General features: G+C 39.3%; 1 protein-coding gene across 1 annotated transcript in view; it reads right to left on the bottom strand.

The window, feature by feature from the left end:
• Hormad2 (HORMA domain containing 2) overlaps window positions 1-24344 on the bottom strand; it is an 87846-nt gene that overhangs the window by 51667 nt on the left and 11835 nt on the right. Inside the window, exons 5-9 of the mRNA XM_055624282.1 lie at window positions 21803-21823; window positions 20930-20956; window positions 13599-13666; window positions 10322-10473; window positions 9906-10159 (exon numbers count right to left, since the gene is read on the bottom strand). Coding sequence (XP_055480257.1) covers window positions 9906-10159; window positions 10322-10473; window positions 13599-13666; window positions 20930-20956; window positions 21803-21823 — 522 coding nt within the window. The remainder of the gene's footprint in view (window positions 1-9905; window positions 10160-10321; window positions 10474-13598; window positions 13667-20929; window positions 20957-21802; window positions 21824-24344) is intronic.

Genomic DNA, 24344 nt, shown 5'->3' with positions numbered 1-24344 from the left:
AGAAAGAAAGAAAGAAAGAAAGAAAGAAAGAAAGAAAGAAAGAAAGATAGATAGATAGATAGATAGATATGTTTATGTATGCGTGTAATGGATGTAGGCAGAGCTGGCAATGGGAGATTACCCCTTCATAAGGCAGCAAGATTTATCAAGTAGGTGTCATTATCAAAAAAGTCATCCTCAGGAGGTGGGAAAACTAGAAATTTCTGAAAAATTATCTGATAATATTCATTCAAGAGCTATAAAATTTCAAAACTATGTAAATTTCACTGCTGCTACTGTGTATCCAACAGGAAGTAAGGAAAGGAGCTGAAAGACATTTATTGCACTGCTACTTATAACAGCATTCTCAGGGATGAACAGGTGTCAGTCAGCAACCCATCACTAAGAAAGAGTGCACTGATTTGCTGCTTTGGCGGCTCCAGTCCCTGACCAATTGTCCCCACTGCTTTGGGCCTGTAACAAGGCAGTACATCATAGTGGGAGCATGTGTCATGACAAACTGCTCGTTTCATCACCAGGAAGCAAAAGGGGGAATGAAGAAGCTAACTTTCAAAGACATGCTTCACTGACCCACAGACCTCCTAGTCGGCTCTACTTCTTAAAAAGTTTCATCAGTTCTCAGTGCCAGCCTGGGAACCAAGCCTTTAAAATGCACAGTACTGGAGAAAGTCAACATTCAAGTATGACAACCTAAATATTTAAAAATAGAGAAACAGCAGGAACCCAAACAAACCAAAAGTCATTAAACTTCACATATAAAGGCTAGAGTAGGACATGTTTACAAAGTTAGTACTAAATAAAAATAAAAGTATATATGCTATGATTGAAATAATATTCACACAAGTCTCTCTACTGGAAAATGCTGAAAAGAATGGGGCATACAAAAGTAAAATTTGTATTGATAGGACAGAAGAACAGTTGAAAGATTTGAATTTTTAAATTACTTTAATGTTGTTAATTGTATTGTTTTAAAAAGTTCTTTCAGGCTAAGCAAGAAGGAGTACCCTAGGTAAGATGCTCAATCCTCATTTAGAAAGGCAAATGGGCTAGACATCAGAAGAGGGTGAAAACAGGGAACGGGACAGGAGCCTAGCGCAGAGGTCCTCTGAAAGACTACCCAGCAGGGTCTTGAGGCAGATGCTGACACTCATAGCCAAACTTTGGACAGAGTGCAGAGAATCTTATGAAAGAAGGGGGAGATATAAAGACCTGGAGGGGACAGGAGCTTAACAAGGAGAGCAAAAGAACCAAAAAGTCTGGGCCCAGCGGTCTTTTCTTAGACTGATACTCCAATCAAGGACCATGTATGGAAATAACGTAGACCCCCTGCTCAGATGTAGCACATGGCAGCTCAGTCTCCAAGTGGGTTCCCTAGTAATGGGAACAGGGACTGTCTCTGACATGAACTCAGTGGCTGGCTGAACCTCCCCCTGAGAAGTGGGGGCTGCCTTACCAGGCCACAGAGGGAGACAATGCAGCCAGTCCTGATGAGACCTGATAGGCAGATGAAAGGGGAGGAGGACCTCTCCTACCAGTGGACTGGGGGAGGGTCAGGGGAGGAGAAGAGGGAGGGAGGCAGGATTGGGAGGGGATGACAGAGGGGGCTACAGCTGGGATACAAAGTGAATAAATTGTAATAAATAAAAAAAAATGCTGGGAAAAAAAAGTTCTTTTAGCTTGTCACAGAGAGACCACCCACTCCCAGTTTCTCTTCTCTACAGGCCTTCTGTCCTCTTGCCCTCAATCTCCCCAGGTCTGATCTCCACCCTCTTTAACTCTTTGTGTCCCCTCTCCTACCTTGTTCCCTCTCTTCAGCCATTACCTTTGTCTATTCTATTGCATCTTCTCTTAGATCCTACATGTTACTTATCTTCTTTGGGTCTGTGCCTTGTAGAATTCTTATCCTCTACTATATGGCTAAGCCAGTGTAGGCTCCTGGGAGAATATGAGGAGGATTCAAGCAGAGACTCCTAGCAGCAGAGGCCATACAGACTGAAGAGGACACCCTCTAACTAGCCTAGTCTCCAACCAGAGGGAGGGGAACACCAACCTACCCCCAAAAACTTCAACCCCAAATTGTCCCTGCCTATAAAATGTACAGGGATAAAGATCGAACAAATAGAGCAGAGATTGAAAGAATGTCCAATCAAGACCTAACCTATCGGAGAGTGCCAACCCCTAACCTATGAACGGTACTCTGCTACGCTTGCTGACAGGAGTTGTCCTCTGTGAGGCTCTACCCAGCAGCACCTCCAAACAGATGCTGAGACTCAAAACCACACACATTGGGTGATGTGTAGGGAGTCTTGTGGAAAAGTGGAAGAAGAGAGAAAAGGCTCTAGAGATGACAGGAGCTCCACACAAAGACCAACAGAGCTAACTAACCAGGACCCAGAGGGGCTGGCTGAGACTGAAGCATCATCCAAGGCCCAGGCACAAACTGGGCATAGGTCCCCTACAAAGATGTAGCAGAAAGGCAGCTTAAGCTTCATGTGGGTCCACTAGAAAGGGAAGTGGGAACTGAATCAGACACGATCTCACTTGCTGGCTTTTTGATCACTTCCCCCTGGTGGGACGCCTTTCCTGGCCACACAGAAAGAGGACATACTCAGTCCTGGTACAAATTGATGAGCTGGGATGGATGGGAAAAGGAGCTCCCCTTTTCTGAGGAAAAAGGGAAAGGTGAGAGGGAAGAAAGGGAAGGTAGAACTTGAAGGGGAGGAGGGATGGGGTACAACAAGGATATAAACTGAATTTTTTAAAAAATATTTTTAAAAAATTCTTTCAGGTTGTGAATATAGTTGTGATAGAACATAAGCCTAGCATGCACAAGGCCTGGAGTCAATTCTTACCGCCAAAACTAACCAAAGAGTTCTACTGAGCCAAAATCAATTTACAATTTAGAAAACTACTGTTTTTGTAGATACTTCCCTTTCTTCCCTATCTCTGCTCACAGCTGCTATTTTCATATACTGTATCTTTATGCCCCTCGAAACTACATAAACATTACTATCTGAAGTATCTGAGAATAAGAATTACCATCTTAGTACCTTCACTCTGTGGCACTCTGAAAGACAGACTGGATAGTAGAGAGCCTCAGTCGGGATCTGTAGGTGTTGCTCAACAAGAAAGCCTCACACAGCCTGAGTCAGCAGTCTTGATGGGGCCAAGCTTGAGAAGTATTTCAAAGCAAGGCCCACTGAAGCACTATTCAAATGGATGTGAGTGATAAGGAGAGAACAGAGGTTGAACATCTTGGGCAGGTTGTTTGGAAGCGCGATAGTGCCACAGATAATGAGCATGAGAGAAAAATGTTGTTTGGTATGAAGTTGAAATTCCATTTAAAGAGTAAGATGAGGAACCTGTAGGGAATTAATTGACGAGACTATGAGGACCCTGTAGGTACTGTGCTGGTTTGAATCAGAATGGCCCCCATGGGTTCATATATTTGAATGCTTAGTCATCAGGGAGTGGCAGTATTTGAAAGGATTAGAAGAACTAGGAGGTATTGCCTTGTTGAAAAAGTTGTTCAAAGCCACTACAGGTTGGCTTTGAAGCTTCAAAAGCCCAGGCCAAGGCCACAGTCCTCTGTGCCTACATATCAGGACGTAGCTCTCAGCAACTGTTCCAGTGCCTGCCTGCCTGCCTCCATACCACCTGTCAAGATGCTAATGGACTTCACCTCCGAAACTATAAGCAAGTCTCCAATTATATGGTCATGGTGTCTCTTCACAGTGACTAAACCAGGTGTGCAGGTCTGTACATTGAAGGGACTATGAGGAACCTGTAGCTGAGCATGTCTGTATAGTGATGAAAAGATCAATGTGAAGTCAGGGAGAAGACAAAGATAAAATAAACCATGAGCTAAATAAAAAACAGAAGCAATAGATGTGAGCAGTACATTCAAAACCTAACTTTTTGAAAAGACTGATAAAAATACCGATTTGGGGCACTAATAATAATAATAACAACGAGACCCAAATAAATAGCACCAGATAGAAACAGAGGGAGATATGGTTATTTAAAACATTTTTAAAAAAAGAAAAGAGAGAGAGACAACTATGTTGTAGATGTAAGCATGTTTTTGTTTTGGTCCCAGGTGTGGGATGTGGGACTGATGCAGATGGTCCACAGCAGCGATGTGTTTGCCTCATGCGGGCTCTGAGAGGGGCTCTTTGCCAGCAAAAGGTAGTTTAAATCTGAGGACTCTGGGGAGAGAATAAAGGCCAGAGCCTAGAAAGAGAGAAAGGGAGATTCAAAAAGAAGGCTGCTTGTTCTCCCCCCCCCCCTCCACTGCTCATGGTTGCTGTTAATACATCTGGATGAGAAGAAACTTGAGATACCCTGAAGCTAGGACTGGACTTGCTACAAGGAAGCCTAGGACCCGAACAAGCAGGAAGTAGCTAAAGAGACCTGCGACCCCTCTTCCCATTAGCTTTCTCTCTCCTACCCAGTGTTGGGGTGTTGGAAGGGACCAGAGTGGAAAAGAGAAAAAGAGATATTAGGAAGCATAAATAAAATAGATTTTAAAAGCATGCCAACACAACTACAAAAACATAATAGATTTCAAAATTGTAAAACTTCATAAATAATTCCACATCAAAATATAAGTATAGCTGAAAGTGACTGAGAAAAAGGCCAGGTATCCATATGTTCATACACATAGGTGTAGATATGTAATATTTGTATATAAACATTTACGGTGGTCTTGGTTTTTGTCCCCCTCCACTCCTATGCCAGTACTGGAGCAAACTGAGGCCGGTGCCTTACGTGTGCTCAGCACGAGCTCTAGTATGAATGACACCCTCCACCCAATTAAAAAAAAAAAAAAAGAAAACTTCTTTCTCTGTAGTTCCTGTTCCCTCCCTTTTAGAGAAAATATAGGGGTGTGTCTCTGTAAACTCTGGAGTAAACAAGTATTTTTAAAAAGATTTACTCCCTCCTCCCCCACCATATGTGTGTGTGTGTGTGTGTGTGTGTGTGTGTGTGCTGGATCTCTAAGTGTCCTAAACAAACATTTTTTTAAACCTTTTCCAGAGCTGAGAACCGAACCCAGAGCCTTGCATTTACTAGGCAAGTGCTCTACTACTAAGCTCAGTTCCCAATCCTCTAAACAAACATTTCTTAAGCAGTATTCTAAACTGCTGAATGTAGCTTAAAGGCTAACAAAATGGATTCTTTTCAAATTAAGAACCTCAGTTCAAAATTTGGTGATATGGATTACTGACCTGCACACTTTCCTTTACCTGGACTCATTTCTTTACTTTATTTGGATTACTGATTCAACAGAAGCCAAGAATATAATTTCATAGCACCAAATGTCATTCAATTGTATCTTGTGCACTTTATTGTAAATAATGGAGAACAGTGGTCAAGAAATAGTTTTTATCTTTTAAAAAAGATCTGTTCATAAAACATCTCCACAAAACAGTGAAAAGGAAATGTATGAAGTTAAAAAGATAGTACTACACATGTGTTTTGGCAAATTACTTCTATGTATCTGTATCTGTAGAGTTCTCACACATCAGCAAGTCAGATAACTGTGCTTTCCACTATTCAGTGGGAAAATGAAAATTAAAGCCATAACATACCATGGCACACTCACCAGAACGCCTACCACTAAACAAGGTGAAATACACTCAGCATATAATATATACCTGAAAAAAGTGACAGAAGTTGCCAGAGTGGATGAAGACATGAAGCAGCTGCAGCTGTATGAAAGAATTCAACTTGGCAAAGTGCTCTGGAAACTGTTTTGTAGTACCTATCAAAGCACATACCTGTTGCAGGATATTTGATCACACTGTGAATCCCAAGATTGTGTTGTTTATTGGAAAAACAATAGTTATGGTGTGGCTCAGCCCTTGCACACAACTTTAATCCAAGACATGGCTAAATAAAGTCAACTACAGGTCAAGAGGCGTAACTAGCAGCCAGCTAACAGGGAATGAACATAAGAAAAAAAAAAAAAAAACATAAAGAATAAGACGAAGGCAGGAGGACAGATGAGAGATGCATAGGAATTAGAAGGGAGAGAGATTCAGTTTGAGGTTTTTGAGACTGTATGGGGAAGAAGTCCGGTTTTTCCTTTTGGGATGTCAGCTGAGGAGGAAGGTCAAGTGGGTGATTTTTCTGCCTCTCTGCAAGGCACCGGGCTCCCGAGTCTTTAATGGTAAATTGAACATTTGAGATTTTGTTAAAAACAAACACATACCCTTTGACATAGCAGCTCCACTCCTATCAATCTGATTCTGACTACTACTGTGTATTTGACTGAGCTCCATGTTCTACAGTATCAGAAGGACTAGTCCTACTAACACCAAGTTACAGCATATCCAAATATATCCCAGCAATAGAATGAACAAATGCATGCTAACAGAAGAAAGGATGGCAATGTTCCTGTTAGCTGGTATAAAAACTCAGGTTAAAACAGTGTTTCCAAGCAGCTGGTCCTATCCCACTTCTTGATCTGAATTGATGCTTTTGTCAGATTAGTCAGAAAGGCCAGTACATGTTGAGACAAGAATCCAGGAAGCACAACTTAAGGAGGTGCTCACTCTTGACGACTGAGGTCATTCGTCTTCCCTGGGCATCTTGCTTATGTTGTTGAGCATACCTGCCTTCATAGGCATCTTGCTTGCCTCACCCATGTCCCAACCCTACTGTTCAGTTAGTGTGTATTTTCTGAGCCGTATATTTTTCTGCATGTATATAATACTTATACATAAATCCATTAGGGGGTCTGATCTACCTCATACCATAAATGAAATAAACATTAAAACCTAGATATATGAGATTACTATTAATCACCGTAAGTAGAGGATTTCTTAAGAACACAGGAAGCAAAGATCAGACTACATTAAATGAACAGATTTTCTTTACCAGAAGGCCTCTTAAAGTAAGAAGACAGGAGGTAGCAGTGCAGCACTTGGAGGGCAGAGGTAGGCAGATCTCTATGAGTTCAAGGTCAGCCTGGTTTACAGAGCAAGTTCCAGGACAGCCAGGGCTACACAGAGAACACAGAGAAACCCAGTCTCAAAAAAAAAAAAAAAAAAAAAGTAAGAAGACAAGCCATAAACATAAATTAAGTAAAGAATGATTATCAGAATATATTTCTTTTAATTGTGTGTGTACACACGTGAGTACCGGTGCCCTCAGAGGCTAGACAATTGGTCTCTCTGAAGCTAGAGTTACAGGCAGTTGTGAGCCACCTGACGTGAGAGCTGGGATCTGAACTCGGGTACTCAGGAAGAACAGTATACACTAGTAGGCACTGAATTATCTCTCCAGCCCCCAGAGTATTTTTCTATCAATGAAGAAATGTAACTCAATGCAGCAGAAAACTAGAATGACTAATGAAAAGATGTTCAAGCATCAGCAATAAAAAAATTGCTAAAATTATGAGGTGTTAGCATATCAAGTAGACCACAGAAAACATAAACTCTGACAAAATAAGTTTGCAATAATACAGGATCTCTCTTCCACTGTATATATAACATTTTGGATTACTATTTTGTGTTTTCTAACAAAATTGAAAATGTGCAAACCTGTGGTGGTTTAAATAAAAATGGCCCCATAGGCTCACATATTCGATGCTTCATCATTAAGGAATGGCACTATTTCAGAAGAAGAATTAGACCAACTAGGAAGTGTGGCTTTGTTGGAGTAGGTATGGCCTTGTTGGAAGAAGTGTATCACGAGGGTGGCCTTTGAGGTTTCAAAATCTCATGCCAAGCCCAGAGTCCTCTCTATCTACAGATAAGAATGTAGCTCTCAGCTACTGTTCCAGTGCTTGCCTGCCTGCCTGCCACCATGTTCCCTGACATGATGATAATGGACTAACCTTCTAGAACTGTAAGCGGACCCCACCTAAATACCTTCTTTTATAAGCTGTCTCTTCACAGAGGCATGTCATGGTGTCTCTTCACAGAAACAGAACAGTGCCTAAGACAAAGCCGAAGACTAGTATATTCCCTATAGACACTCCTTTGCAAGTGTGCTAATAAGTGTGCATAGATGGGATGCAAAGTGAATAAGCTGTAATTAATAAAAGTTAAATTAAATTTAAAAAATATGTGTGCATAGAAATTTGGCACATACCTTAATCCCAGCACTCAGGATACAGAGGCAGAGGCAAGTGGAACTTTCTCAATTCTAGGCCAGCCAGACTGCCACATCTCGGCAAGAGATACCTTGCTCTAGTACATGAGAGGCTGAAGCCTGTCCCCGTAGACCCTAGGACACTTGATCAGGAACCTGTGTTTGGGCAACACAGATTGTCTCAAAAAAACAAACAAACAAACAAACAAACAAACAAAAAAAAAAAAACAGGGGCCAATCTGAGTTTAACACACTTAGGTTCCAGCACTAGAGAGGCAGAGGCAGGCAGATTTCCATAAGCTCTAGGCCAGCCTGATCTACAGAGCAGGTTCAGACCAATCAGGGCTGTACAGACTGTCTCAGTAACAGCAGAATAAACAACAACAATAACAAAAACAAACAAATAGAGCAGGACACAGCAGTGGAAATGCAGGTACACACACAACAATGACATCACATTTTGACAGTCAAACAAAGTACAGAAATCACAGAGTACTTGAGAATGATTCATCTATATATGTTTACACAGACTAAGATTCTAGAGATGGGAAAATTACAATGAAGAAATTTCAGAGCTTTTCAGAAAACTTCTCATTTTTTTGTTTTGTTTTAAGCAATAGAGGTAAAGGTTCCATGTATCTATATGTGTGTGAATGTGCATATGAATATGAATACTTTCTATGAAGAGAAACAATAGAAATATTTAGTGGGAAAATGTCAGTAGGACTTAACTTATTCACTTCTCTCAAATAACTGGATCACAAGAGAATAGCATCAATTTTACCACAGAGTTCAGATCCTTATAAATACAGTTTCCTCTGTCAGGCTGGTGTGCTTATGTTTATTTGACAGAAGAGAAAGACAATCTATTTTTTTTTCCTTTTGGTTTTCTGAACATGGTCCCAGATAGTCCAGGTTAACCTCAAAAATATTATGTAACAGAGGCTGATCATGAACTTCTGTTATTCCTGCAGTTGCCCTTAAGGCTGGAGACATGTACAAGCATGCCTGCCCTTTTTATTAATAAACTAATTATAATTATAATATAAAGGGTATGCACATATGTGGGTGTGTGCATACGAGTACAGGTGCAGAGCTGACTCTACAGCCCCCAAAGTAGGAGTCTTAGGGAAATTTTAAATAGAATCCCTTCCCAATACACAGCCTGAAAATGTTTTTGTTTCACAATCCTTTACCTACAATGTCAGCACACACAGTAAATATTATTATCCAGACAACTGCCAGGTCATGGTATGGGCCTTCCTATAGCAAAAGAGGGCCTTAGCAAGTCCTCAGCTTTAAGTCTCTGCAGAAACAAGCAAAGTCAAGGGCTCTAAGCTCAGCCCTCCCCAGCAATCAAACCACAATGCTTGTCATGGATGTTGGTATCATTTTTTTTTCTGATTCAGGTTAATCTGTTAAATTTTTCTTCCCTAACCCCCTCATGACCAGTTATTACAGTAATCAGAATTATGAATACTTCTATGGAGTATGAACATGTAAGATACTTAGAATTTTTTAAATACTAAAAATGTTACTTGATATGAAAAACTATAAATATATAGCTATCTTTAATAAAAATAAAACAGACTGGGGTTTTTTTCTTATTGCTAGACAATCTCTTACAACAACATACATTTCCTTCTAGGAGACTGTACTTTTAGACGTCAGAGGCGGGCTTGTTTCAGTTTTCACACCTGGCATGCTCCACTGCACTCTGTTACTGTGACATGACCTGAACACAAACTGAAAATGCCACCCATGTTTAAGTGGCGCAATGAAGGGTCACTAAAACTTGGCCTTACTTGGCTGCCACAGGCCTCTTCTTCCTCATCACAGTCTAAGCCCTGATGGGCTATCTCAGCAGTGCTGTTCTCCTGAACAGCACTGTTCTCCCCATCAAGCAATCTGGTGGCATCGGTGGTGACTTTTACTTTCATGCTGTGAAAGCCAGAGGAGACTGAACCCACTCGAAGGCTCAGAGGCTCCCCATCAAACAGCAGTAACTGTGAGTTCATCCCCTCTCTAAAACCAGGGGGTTGGTAATCATGTGGCGTCACTGCAGAAGGGACAAAAATATTACAAATTACGTTTCAATGGAGTAAGTGACATTGACACTTCATATCTAGTAACAAACATCTTTCAGATGCCTATAAATCCTTCTTATACACAACATCACTTGAGCACTTAAGAAGGAATTTGACCAAAGGTCTCTACCTACCTGAGTTATAATAATGGAGCTTCATAGTAAGTATAACATCATTAGGAAGGGGTTCAAGGTTCTGCATCAGTATATACAATTGACGGATCAGTAGGGAACAGGCTTTCTTAACATTTTCACTGTTTGTCCCGCTTTCAAAGCTTGTACTACTGCTACAGTCATAAAAAATGGCACTTTTCAATCATATATTAGTCACAATATACTCCAAAACAATACAACTTTTGGCTACATCATCTAATAAATTAAACATCAGAACATTTTGTAGATAATTTTTAGGAGGTAACTTAAGGGAATAATACTTTCTTCAATGCATATGCAAAGGATTTCTGAATAACAAACACCCCTAAAGCATTTTAAATATTATTTTTAAATTTTGGCTTTCAAATAACCACATCATATTACTGAGAACAACGGATTTGTAATTAGGTGACCTGGCATCTAATATCAGCTGTACTGTTAGCTAGTTGAGTGACCTCGGTCAAGTCATTTGCACGCATTCTAGGTCAGTTAGCCCATTTGTGAGATAAGCTTATGGATATTTCAGCAGCTCTCCAAGCATGAAATCAGTCACTAGCTCTATGCTTATCTACCATCTGATTGTCTCTCAGAGAAATCACCTCCTCACTCTTATATGGATCACTAAAGCATCTATTCTTCTGGCTTTCTTTTTTTGTCTACACTGAAAGACATGCTGCAGCCAAATTAATACTCCCAATAGGAATGCCTGTTTATGTCACCTTCTTGCATAACACTCTTCTATGACATCTATCTTCTATGATATCTATATCTTTACATCATTCTTGTATTATATCACCTTTAAATAAAATACGAGGAATGGTGTACATACGAGTGTTTTTTCACCCCCACTCTCCCCTGCAGCTACTACCCAATTTCTTTCAACCACATGCATTTGTAGCTGTTCTGTGCTTTCTGTCTCTTCCTGATGCTCCTGTAGCGCCTACCTTGCTCACATGCCATCTCTTCAAGGAAGTCTTCCTACTGTACTCTGCACCTTCCCCCTCAGAAGAATTATTTGTCCCCATATAGACTACAAATGGCTAAATCCTTCATCTCCACAGCCAGGGTTTAGTCTCTAGCTACCCAATAAATATTTGCTGCATTAATAAATGAATGAAAGAATTGGGCTTATTATCTTCTAATTCAAAATCTTCCTTATTTCTCTCCCAAGTTTTCTTTCCAATTAGCAATTAGTCTCACATTTGAGTGTCTTCAGTGACAAGCTGAAGACAATGGCAATATATTTGCAGTAGCTTGAACAGTCACTCAGCACTGAAAAATAATAATCTCAAACAATTAAACTATTAGGCCTTTCCCTGACTTTTGGAGGAAGTTAGAAATCACAAAGTCAACAAACATATATTAAGTGGATATTTTAGCCTCTCTATCAACTTCCAACAACTTAAAGGTTGTCTACCAGGACTTTTAACCAGCCAAGATAAAGGAGTGTAGACATGTAGCTCATGGGGTCCCAGGAAACATCAGGCAATAATATCTAGGACCCTCATTTAAACCATCTTTCTAGAAATTTATACTGCATATTATCTTCTTAATACTTTAAAAATTCACCCGTGTGCTTTCCTGTTTACTTTTTGGCATATGTGTCTCTAAAACAAACCAAAAGATCAATCTGGTTGTCAAGAATATGTATACTGAAGTTCGGGGGAGTAAGGACAACTGTTTATGTGGGGAAGATGTGTGAAACATGTCCTATACAGCTGGGCTTTGTGGAGCACAACCTTGCCTATGCTTTAAATTCACGGTCAGCCTGGGCCATCTGAGACACTGCCTCCAAGAGAAAGGCTGTACACCCTGTAAAGTAGTATGTAACTAACTCATTAATTGTGGCTAGTATTTTAAATTTTCTTTTTGAACCTAGCCTTTCTTTTTATATCTGAGTAGCTTTTGCAAAAGTATAATTAAGGAAATGAGCTTTGGAAAGAAATCCTCAAGTTTCTCAGGGGAACTACAGAAAAGGCAGCATTTTGCCAAATTTCTTTTCACAATTGTTCCCTTCAGGATATCTATCTCCCCTATTTGAAGACTTTTACTAACAGTCTTTTTAATAACATCTGTGTCATCTACTTCTATTCCATTTCATCAGCACTCCTGGGTTCTCTAGACCTGTTGGCTAATCTGAAACCAAAAGCTTCTGAGAGAAGAATGTTGCTCGTTAACAAAAAACCTCATATGCACTAGGGTCTCCTTTGGCTCTTTGACCCATTACTGTATCTAAAAACATGGATTCTAAGACTTGACAGGGTCAGGAGGTGGTGGCACACACCTTGAAGCCAGCACTCAAAGGTAGAGGTAGGTAGATCTCTGAGTTTGAGGCTAGCCTAGTCAACAGAGCAAAGTTCCAGGACAGCCAGGGCTACCCAGAGAAACCCTGTCTCAAAAAACAAAACAAAGCAACAACAACAAAAGACTTAATAGAAAAATACAGTGCATATGAGTTTTCCCATATAATGACACACGTAGAAAATGATATGTCTACATGTAGGGATAAGCATATGACAGGGGTTTCATTTCTCTGAGGCTCAGTCTGCCTGTGTTGATGATGGAAAGGACCAATATCTTTGAATGCCAGCAGAGCCACTGGATTAATAGCTAGGGACAGTCATATGGGTTCTTTATCTAACATCATGTTGTTAGCCTTATTAATATTTTTTAATAAAATCAATTTTTTCAAGACTTATTATTACTTTTGGTTATCTGTAGGTGTGTGTCTGCATGTGGATCTGTGCACATCAGTACAGGTATCCTCAGGAGCACCATTCCCCTGGAAATGAAGTTAGAGCTGTAAGCCACCTGATGTAGGCACTTGAAATTGAACTCAAGTCCTCTGGAAGAGTGCTTTCTTAACCACTAAGCCATCTCTCCAGACACTTTATTAGTATTATTTTAAGTGCCATGACATCCACCATTGCCTCTACCTTCACCAGCTTAATCTATGGACGTCAGACCTTAAAACAATTATTATAATTTCTACTCATAATAGTGGATTTTTAAGCTGGGTATGGTGGCACAGGCCTTTAATCCCAGCACTCAGGGAGGCAGGGGCTGGATCGCTGTGAGTTCCAGGCCAGCCACATAGAAAAACCCCGTCTCAAAAAGCCAAACCAAACCAAACCAGAGAGAGAGAGAGAGAGAAAGGGGAAATGACAAAAAGATATCAGACTTTCTGCTGGCCATATAGAAGCTTATATTTTCTTCACTCCTATACATTTCTCATGTCCATTAAACAATTATATTCTACCTGTCAAAGTCCATAGTGGTGCCCTTTCTTGTATATTTGAATTTGAATTGGTATATCTCAGTCACTTTCTAGAAAAACCAAAGAGAACAGAGAAAGAAGTTAATTTCGAAACAGAACCAGATTTTTACCTCATAAAAAGGAACATTTTTTTGACTATAATCTATGCTTCCTCTGTATGTTTGTCTCAGAGCATTACTTTACTGAGGAGCAATGCTTCCAGGCATCATGATAACTTAATTTCTCTCCTCTCAGATAAAAAAAGTTAGGCAGCAAATATTTTACTTAAGTGTTACTAGTTGAGGAGTCATTCATTCATGTAATGAATGTTCTATCAAATATCTACTTTGGGCTAGAAACTGGAGTCACATTGGTGAACAAGGCAAAAAAGGACTTTTTTCTTTTCTTTTCTTTTTTTTTTTTACATAGAACCTACAGCACCAGCTAGTAAACAAAGAAAATAAAATAATTTCAGACAGAATTGGTGACATGAACAATATAAAGGAGATGATGTGGAACAGAGTACATAATGAAGAGAAAGAAGAGCTAGTTAGATTTAGAGGGGTCAAGAAAGACTTGCCTGAAGATGTGGCATTTTGAGATGAGCCTCAAGAAGGGTCAGTCTTATACAGACCTATGAGACATTGACTCAGACAGAACAGTAATGAAAAAGCTCTGAATTGAGAATGGATGCATTTTTCAGAATAAAATAAAAGTTAACTAGCTGGAAATGAGAGATGTGGAACCTTGCTGATGGTAATAAGGATTTTGGATTTTATTCTAAGTTCATCAAACCTATTGAAGGCTTAAACAGATCAGTGTTATGCTATCAGTGCTATGATTTTAAAGTTCTCTTTGTATACTTTAAGAATATAGTGTGTTGGTTTGAATAAGAATGGCCCTCACAGGTTCATTTATTTGAGTGCTTAGTCACCAGGAAGGGAGCAGAACTATTTGAAAGGATTAGAAGGATCAGGAGGCGTAGCTTCGTTGGAGGAAGTGTGGCAGTGATGACACCAAGCCCAGTGACTTGTCTGTCTACCCCAATCCCCTCTTGGCCTACAGGTCAGAATGTAGCTATTAGATATTGATCCAGTGCCTGCCTGTGTGCTGGTACGCTCATCGTTACTGTGACAGAATAAAACTCTCAAACTGTAAGCAAGCCCCAATTGGATGCTATTTCTTATTAGAGTTGCGTTGGTCATGGTGTCTCTTCATAGCAAAAGAACAGTGACTAAGACAGACAGGGAAGGCCCAGGTATGGTAGTGCATGCCTTTAATCCTAGCACCTCAGAGGCAAAAGAAGACAGATTTCCGTGTGTTTGGGGCCAGCATGGTCAACACAGCAGTCTGTTCCAGGACATCCAGGGCTATGTAGAGACACCTTGTCTCAAAAAAAAAAAAAAAAAAAAAAAAAAAGATGAATACAGACAGACAGGGAAGCCGTAAGAACAGCTAAAAAGCCACTGTGGCAACTGAGGGAAGAAGTATGTGAATGGCAACAGAAATCTTCAAATTGGAAAAGGAACTAGGGTCTATGGCATCAAGTGTCATTTCCTGCACTATAAACTATTACTGCTATCTGTTCTCATCACTGTTAAGAATGTGATAGAATATAGGGGGCAAAATCCCTCATAAAAAGCATACTCAAATAAAATAGTTCTCTTCAGGCTGGTGACATGGCTCAGAGGGATAAAAGTGCTTACATTGCAAGCGTGATGACCCAGGTTTTATCCCAGAGACCCACAATACAAGAACAACTGACTCCTGAAAGTTGCCCTCTGATCTCCATACACACCTGCAAACACACACCTTCAAACGTACACACACACACCTGCATACACACACAAGCATGCACACATGTACATGCACTAGTACGCACACATAAATATAATAAAAGGTAATTAAAAATACTTCTGATTAAAAATAAATGTTTTGCCAGTTAGGTTATACAGTTTGTAGACAGAGCTGAAGGTGCTAAAGGCAGCTACAGTGCGAGTTGAAATCAGAACACAGAATAGGACCCTCGTTCATCTGACAGTATGGAAACGATGATGTTACACTGACCCAAAATAGTTCTGGTGTTCCTGTTCTTATCTCAAAGCTCTGCTGAGCCTATACTTTAGCATACAACTTAATCACAGGTGATCGGGTCCTGGGAAATTAGCTAATACTGCCTCACCCTAAGGAGACTGATTGGAATGAGTTAATTTTAAAAGAGAATTGCCTATTTGAAAAATCAAACCAAGCCCAGAAGGTGCTTTGTGAATACAATAGAAGAGATGGGTCAGATTAGAGGTGGCTGCAGGTGCCTAAAAGCAACAGGTTCACTCCAGATGGGCTAGATACACAGTGTCCTCTCTTAGCCAGTGCTAAGTATGATTGTCCTGTCAAGCAAACAATGCCTATTCTTCTTGCCTGCCCGTGTTTCTAGTTAACTCTAGCCTCTTAATCCTATGAGAAAGTGTTTTGTAAATAAAAGAGATCTTTAAGTGGTTGGTAATGTTTTATTTGATTCCTAAACCTATTGTTTTACTGTTGAGATATGTAACCGTTTTACAAAAGATGTTAATGCTGGGAGTGGACAAGATGGCTCAGGTTAAGACCACTTATTACTCTTACAGAGGGGCTGAGTTCAAATTCCCAGCACCTCTATCAGGAGGCTTACAGCTGCCTGGAAGTGCAATGGCGGGGATCTTACCCCCACTTCTGGATTCTAAGGGCACTGCTCACATGTGATGCACATAGTCAGTGGACACAAACCGCACAAATTTAAAGAATCATTATTTAAAAATGTTAATCCTTGATAACGTCACACATGTTCAGTGTTCAGATTTTGTCTCACTCCTCATTCCAATCCACTGCAGACTCCTCAGGTCTGTCTCCAGAGTGAATCACAAATCTGTCTGGTCTTTACTCTCTGTTCTCTAACCAAGACTTTATCAAAACACAAACCAGCAGGTTCAGATTACACAGGCTAGCATTCCCAGCTACTCAGTAAGTGGAGACAGGGAAATCGCAATTTAAAGCGAGCCTGAGCATCATACAGAAAGGCAAGGGTCAGAGGAGGAACTAGGCAAGGTCTGAGTTCAGTTCCTAGGACTATAATAAACAGTTCAAGTACGAATCAGACTGTGTCATTCCTTTCTCCAAACCTCTCTCCACTGGCTTCTCACTGTCCTACAATAAAATCTAGGACACCCTCCTCATTTGTCCTTTACTTACCTCTCTGCCATTCCTCCATCCCACTCCCTTTTTTCCTTTTCATTTAAGAGTCAGTCTCAGAATATCTTTTCTCTCTATGAACACTTCCTGTCTTAGGGTCTCAGTGAATCTACATTCTGGCTTGCGCTGTCAACACTCTAATGTAGGTGTTACTGTCCTCATTACTGATGAAGCTAGGATGTTGTAGAGCTCTGATCTGATTCTCGAACCTGGCATCTTAACTGCACTGCTGTTCTGCCTGACACATACTGGTGCTTTTCACAGATCTGGAAAAGCTGGCTCTTGACTATTCGATCTCAGCTCCAACAGTAGTACAGCAGGGATGTCCTAATGGCTTTGTCAATCTAAAGCAGCTATCTAAGATCTCCTTCTGTGATTTTTACCTCAGCACCGACCAGCACAACATCTTTGTAAACTTTCCTCATGGCATTACTACCTTAAACTACTTTTCTAATTTCTATTTGCTTATTGCTCCTTTCTCAGGTGGATACAAACTTCTGGGTAGAGACTTGGTCTGTCCCATTTATGTCTATGAACAGTGCTAAGTACCAAAAGAAGAAGAAGAAGAAAAAAGGAGCACAATTAGAGTTCATCTGCAAGTAGAGTTTCATCTTAGAAGGATTTACTCTTGACACAGGGTCTTTCTATGTTGTGCAATCAGCCTGAAACTCATGATCCTCCTGCCTCAGTCTCCCAAGTGCTGCAATTAGAGGTATGTGCCACCACACCGGGTCTCTAATAAAGGAGCTTTTAAAAAACAGTCTCTAAACACATACTGTTCAGTTCCTGAAACAGACAGTTAAAACTTTGCGTTGATCACCTCCAATAGGTACAAAGGACTAGACAGTGAAACAGTAAGATTGCTACTCACAAAACTCATACACATAATTCTTTTGTTGTTGTTGTTTGTTTTTTCAAAACAGTGTTTCACTGTGTAATCCTGGATGTCCTGGAACTTGCTCTGTAGACCAAGCTGGCCTCAAACTCAGAGAGATTTGCTTGCCTCTGCCTCCTGAGTGCTAGGATTAAAGGCAAGCACCACTACTGCCCAGCTTATACATGGAATTCTTAATGCTTTATCGTGAATTAAGATATATTTGCCTTACATGCCTCTCACATGTCATGATTTGACTCAAGCCTTTGTCACAGTTTGTGCTTGAAGAAAAGCTCTTTGTCACTTTTCGTTACTTTAGCTCTCAAGTTATCTCTTTCAAGACAGCAATCAGAACAAAACTTTAAGTGCAAATGTACCACAATTGTGGGCACGGCTCCTAATTCTGTTGGCTTCTGAACGAAAAAAATGCATTTGGATTTAAGTTATGGTTCAACTACTGAACTATGATACAGTCTTCATTTTAACTGCCTGTGTAAAATCTATTTTTGTTCCAAGTTATTTTTTGTGCCATTTTGTTCAGGGAAGGTTATCTTTTCAGTGATATGACTCAAACCTTTGGCACAATATCAATAAATGCTGGAGACTGGGTTTATCTGAAAATGTTGTGTCATGATTATTTAAGAAAATGAGATCAGAGAGCTACACAGTTTTCTCAGTGACCTGATGGTAGGCAGTAGCCAAGCTATAAAACAGTGGGACCTTGTGCATGCTTTTAGGTACTATTGACATTGCAGAACTATCATAGTGTGGTGCTCTTGTCATCAGTGCTATGGTGATCTGAATGAGAAATGTCCCTCATAAGCTCACGTGTTTGAATCCTTGGTCCCCAGTAGGTGGCATTGTTTAGGGATGTTGTGGAACCTTTCTGAGGAACCTTGCAGAAGGAAGTGTATCACTGAGAGTGGGCTTTGGTAGTTTATAACCTCATTCCCACTGTTTTGTGTTTGTGGTTGAAGATGTAAGCTCTCAGCTTCCTGCTGCTCCTGCCATGCTTGCTACTTGCTATGCCTCCTTGCTTTGATGAACTCACCTCTCTGCAACTGTAAGTTGCTCTTGGTGATGATTTATTTATTTTTATGATTTATTTAAACAGGGTCAGATGAAAGGGGAGGAGGTCCTCCCCAATCAGTGGACTTGGAAAGAGGCAGGGAGGAGATGAGGGAGGGAGGGTGGGATTAGGAGGGAATGAGGGAGCAGGATACAGCTGGGATACAGAGTTAATAAAATGTAACTAATAATATAAATAAATAAATAAATAAATAAATATTAAAAAGATTTATTTATTTCATGTATATGAGTGCTCTGTTTTTCACACACACCAGAAGAGGGAATCAGATTCCATTACAGATGGTCGTAGGCCACCATGTGATTGCTGGGAATTGAACTCAGGACCTCTAGAAGAATAGTTAGTGCTCTTAACCGCTAAGCCATTTCTCCAGACCCTGGTGATGGTGTATTATCACAAGGGCAAGAAGGTAACTAATACAACTGTCAACTTTGTTTCGAGTTGTGTTTAAAAAAACTGTAGTGTTTTGAGTTATTTTGTTTTAAAGATTCAAATATTCTACCGTTTTTTAGTAACCAGAAGTGTGCCATGAATAAACCCAGCACTTAGGGATTGTTACTACAGAGAATGACTGTTAAGTGTTCAAAATACTTTTGTGGGCTCATAGACAGTTCAGAACTTATATAAACAGCTCTCTTTCAAAAACCTCATTATTCTATATGCTAGCATCAGAACCAATTTACAGTTTTATTCTCATTCTGCCAGATTTTTCTAGAGGTAAGCTCAAGTTTATTACCTTTAAACCTACTGATTCCTTTTTTTTTTAAATAAAGTTTTATTATTTAAAAACATGCAAATAAACATCACGCTCCAAAATTAACCAGATTTCAAAGTAGGAGATGTGCATGCCTAGGAAACATAATGAGCACTGGAAGAACAAAACAATGTACTAATGGTTTGTCAGGAGTTTTCATTTGGGGAACTCCTCAATCCTAATAAAAAAAAAATTATCTTGAAACTAAATGGGAGAAAAAAATTGGGGTGGGATGTAGCTTAGTTGGTGGGTTGCTAATCTAGCATGCACAAAGACTAGGTTCAAACCCTAGGACCCTGCAAACCAGGCATGGTGGTGCCGTGTGACCTCAACACTGTCACACACAATGGGGGCATCAGGTGGAGGCAGGAGGATCCCAAGTTCAAGGTGATCCTCAGATATATAGTAAGCTCTCAAAACAGAAGGTTGGGGGAGAGAGTTGGGGAACAGAACGTAATTAAGGAATTGCTGCACACCTGTATGCCGCAGTCTTCCTCGCTTACATAGTCATTTGTAATCTTGCAAAGAGAAAATGTTAAGGGCTTAAAAACAATTTAGTCTTGAATATCACCAGTTAGACTAAATCCACTGGCTTAGAGAAGAAAAATTCAAAGCAAGAGAAAAAAAATAAGAAAGCTAGAAGAGAGAGACAAGACAGGCTGATAAAAGAAAGGTCTCTTTCCTTCACGTCTATGTCACAGGTACAAAAACAATTAAAGTGGCACGAGTAACTATTCCATGTTTAAGGCTATACTAGCCACTCTGCAAGATAGAAAACAACAGCCTTTTCCTCAAGAACTCCTAACCTTCTTAGGAAATAGATGAATCAACTGAGAATGTTAAACTGTGGGGCTCTGCTGGGAAGGAACTTTAGGAAAGGTACAAGTTAGTACACCTAGAGACCAAGGGGGCTTTCACAGACGATCTGAACATCAGTGAGGTGCAGGGCTTACTACGCCCAGGAATCTAAGACAGGAGGAAACAACTAATGCTGTCCAAGTCTGTGAAAACATCAACAAAGAGCACTCAGGTGATAAAGAGTACAGAATAGACTGTATCTTTTATTTTTTCTGAAAGATCATAAGAGAGATAGTTAAAATTAACAATAAAGTGTGAATTTTACATATTTATGATTAAAAGAATCTTAATATTGACTGTTACAGAATAGTCTCAGTTCCAATTAATGTTGTTTTTCTTTTTTCTAACACTCTATGTAAGAGTGTTTCTAACAAAAATCTTGTAATAAAATCCCAGTCCTGTTTATAAGAAGATATAATGTTCCCAATGAATGGATCTGTTCACACAGTAGTCTAGTAACATAATCTATGGCCTCAATTCAGATAAACATAATTAAATATGGTATACACACTACCATCTACACACTACTATCTTACCTCAGGGTCCTTGGGATTTGTGTAAAGCTGTTGAAGGGAAAATATAGAGCACTTAATTTCCAAAAGTTACGAAATCACTGCTCATTGAATACACCTCTGAAAGGTCCAATTTGTGCTCTGTTAACTGAGTACTACCTGGACATATTTCAAACCAGAGATAGGATGAGCCTGTATTTTATTAAAAACTCAGAATCTTTAGAACTTTCTAGGAACACTAAATATGAGGAAGTTTATAACTGACGTAAAGTACTATAATTACTATGACTAAGCTACAACTAATTTTTTTTTTTTTTTGAGACAGGGTTTTTCTTTGTAGCCTTGGCTATCCTGGACTTGCACTGTAACCCAGGCTAGCTCGAACTCATATAGAGCCACCTACCTCTGCCTCCCTGAGTGCTAGGATCACAGGCCTGGGCCAGGCACCCAGCTACAAATAAATTCTTAATGTTATTAAGTAATATATTTAAAAGTGTGGTTTCAGAGTGGTCTCAGAATAGGTAAAATATTTAAATAACTAGTATATATTATCAATGTATCTCAAATTTCTACCATCATTTTATATCTATGTGTACATAAAACTTCAAAAAAAAGTCCATAAAACTTTCAAGACAAAAAACTTTGACTCTGTAACATAACAAAAAACATATTGAAATCCTAAGAGTTAATATGGCATATTCCATATGTTCTCTCATATATAACATATGATAAAGAAATATACTAAACATTTATCTTATAAAGCTCTGATATCCAATATTTAAATGCTAAAATGTCATAAATCTCAAAAAGGGAGAAAGAGAAAGATTACTATTTAAATGCTTCACTTGCCAAAAGTCAATGCAGAGACAGAGACTTGGTCTTTAAGTGTGTACTTACTGTTAACACTGCCATCTGTAGCTTCAAGAGAAAAGAAAAACACTCTGATTATATACTTATACTATAATACTATCATTTCTGATAAAGACTAATTCAAGTATTACTTCAGACAGATTCGAAATACTTGGATAGGAAAATATTCAGAAAAAGGAACTAATTATTCACTCATCCAACCAATGTCTATTACAAACACTGGCTTCACCAGGACATAAGAAGGTTATAAAAAAAAAGTTATTCTCTAAATTGGGAACAAAAAGATATGCAAAACAATTCATTACTGCTCAAAATTAAATATGCCACAAAAATCTCTAAAAAGTACTCCATTTTAAATTGATCTAGCAAGGTAAAAATTAAAAATTCTTGCCTCTCTATATACTACAAAACTACAAAGACATTTTCCCAGTTTTAAAGAAATGTTGAATATATAAACATATATACAATCAAGCCTATGACAAACTTTTAAACCAAAAATATTAAATTTGAGGACCATGATTCTATAGCAATTGACTAAAACTTTAGTGCCACCATGTGGCCATTTTGGCATATAACTGACTTTTTATGACCACACAGTAAAATTGTTAATAGTATATTGATACACTTAAAAAAAGAGAGAGAGAGAAATGTGGCCACTGATCGCAAGAAGCATGCCAACCAGAGAGGGAGACTAACATGAAGAGAGTCACGTGGCACACCATTCCACTCAGGGCTGTGAAGAACAGCACAGGGTGCCCCACTGAAGTGTGGGCAAGCTTTTCTGCAGAACAAACTGGAGCTAGGCAAGCCGCGCACATGGGGCCCGGGACAGAATCTCTACGCCAGAGGGGCATTATGGGCGAAGATAGCAGGGACCAACACTCTCTAGAGTATGTAGCTGAGATGGAGTAACGGGTGTCTTGGAAAGTCAAATAGGGACCATGTAGGACTTCTCGATCATGAGAAGGCCTTTAAATTTTATTTTTAAATTCCTGGAAAATCTTTGTGGAATTGTAGTGTGGAAAGTGGGCATATGAGAGTAGGAATAAGGAGGAAAGTTTATAGTTCCTTTTTACAAGAATTTTTTAAATATATGTGCTTATTTTAAAGAATTCAATTTCACCATAAAATATAAAAACACACAATTTCATAATTAGTGAGATCGTGTTCAACAGAACACCTTTCAAGGGCACTTGCTACTGAAACTTGGTTTTACTTAAACTATTTTTTGTTTGTTTGGTTGATTGTTTTTTTTTTTTTGACACAGGGTTTCCCTGTGTAGCCCTGACTGTCCTAGAATTCACTCTGTAGACCAGGTTGGCCTTGAACTCACAGAGATCCACCTGCCTCTGCCTCCCAAGAGCTGGGATTAAAGATGTGCACCACCAACCTATTTTTTCTTTTTTCTTTTTTAATATTTATTTAGGTATTTTATGTATATGGGTCCTCTCCTTCATGTACATCTCCACACCAGAAGAAGGCATTGGACCCCATTATAGATGGTTGGGAGCCACCATGTGGTTGCTGGGGAACTTAGGACCTCTAGAAGAACAACCAGTGCTCTTAATGGCTGAGCCATCTCTCCTTCCTGCCCACCCCTGGGGTTTTGTTTTGTTTGTTTGTTTTTTAAAGAGACAGGGTCTTGTCACAAAGCGTGGATGGCCTTGAGCGTGACTGTCATGGTTTATAGAGTTGCTCTTCTAAAGGATTCTCAGAGCCTTTTTGTAACTCAGTCCCCAGACATACCTGGCAAACCAGGAAGTCTCCTAACGCAGAGGTCTGCTTAAGTATTGGTCCCTTCAGACAACTCCTAGATCAGATAGGAGGTTTTGGTATGCGGAAATTGACTTGCTAAAAGTGCCTTTTGTGTAACAGTCAAGAGCTTCTGAAAAGCTCCTAGGTTTTCAGTCACCCAGAGACTGATCCCTTGCTGCTGAGAAGCAAAAATTCATTCTGCAGTGTCTTTCTCCAGTTGATCAACACAGCCCAGAACAAAGACAACCAATAGTTTAGCATATATATAAACATATATGCTATATATTTGTGTAATATATAAAAATATATAACATTTATATATAATATATAAACATATATTTGTATATAAATTTATAAATATATATTTCTATAATATAAAATCTATAATATATGCTTAAAATATATAATACATTCTATAAATATATGATATGTTTTATATCATATAACATATATATGATATAATATATATTCCATATATATTATAGAATATTCTGAATAATAGATAAGCAGTTCTGAAGCACAGAAGTGTATGCTGTCTTCCCCCCCCATAATGTTAATACACAAGTACAGCTGAACCAGCGTATAACTGCAAATTATCAGCCCTTGTATGAGCACCACTCACCTTCGGACATGGTCTATAAGCCCTTTCCTTACCTGTTTTATCTTTGTATCCCGCCATCCCCTGGATCAACATGGAATGAATTATGAATAACTGTTCACAGTAACTGAGAGCAGAAGTGAACAAGGGAATGTATGGCTACATTAAATAATTCAATATGAAGCTTATTAACCTCAACATTCCTTAAATAGGGAA

Source organism: Psammomys obesus, unplaced genomic scaffold (assembly GCF_907164565.1).
Source record: "Psammomys obesus unplaced genomic scaffold, mPsaObe1.curated_primary_1811, whole genome shotgun sequence".
NCBI classification, from domain to species: Eukaryota; Metazoa; Chordata; class Mammalia; order Rodentia; family Muridae; genus Psammomys; species Psammomys obesus.
Note: the sequence above shows the minus strand (reverse complement) of the source record. Positions and strands in the feature narration are given on the sequence as shown.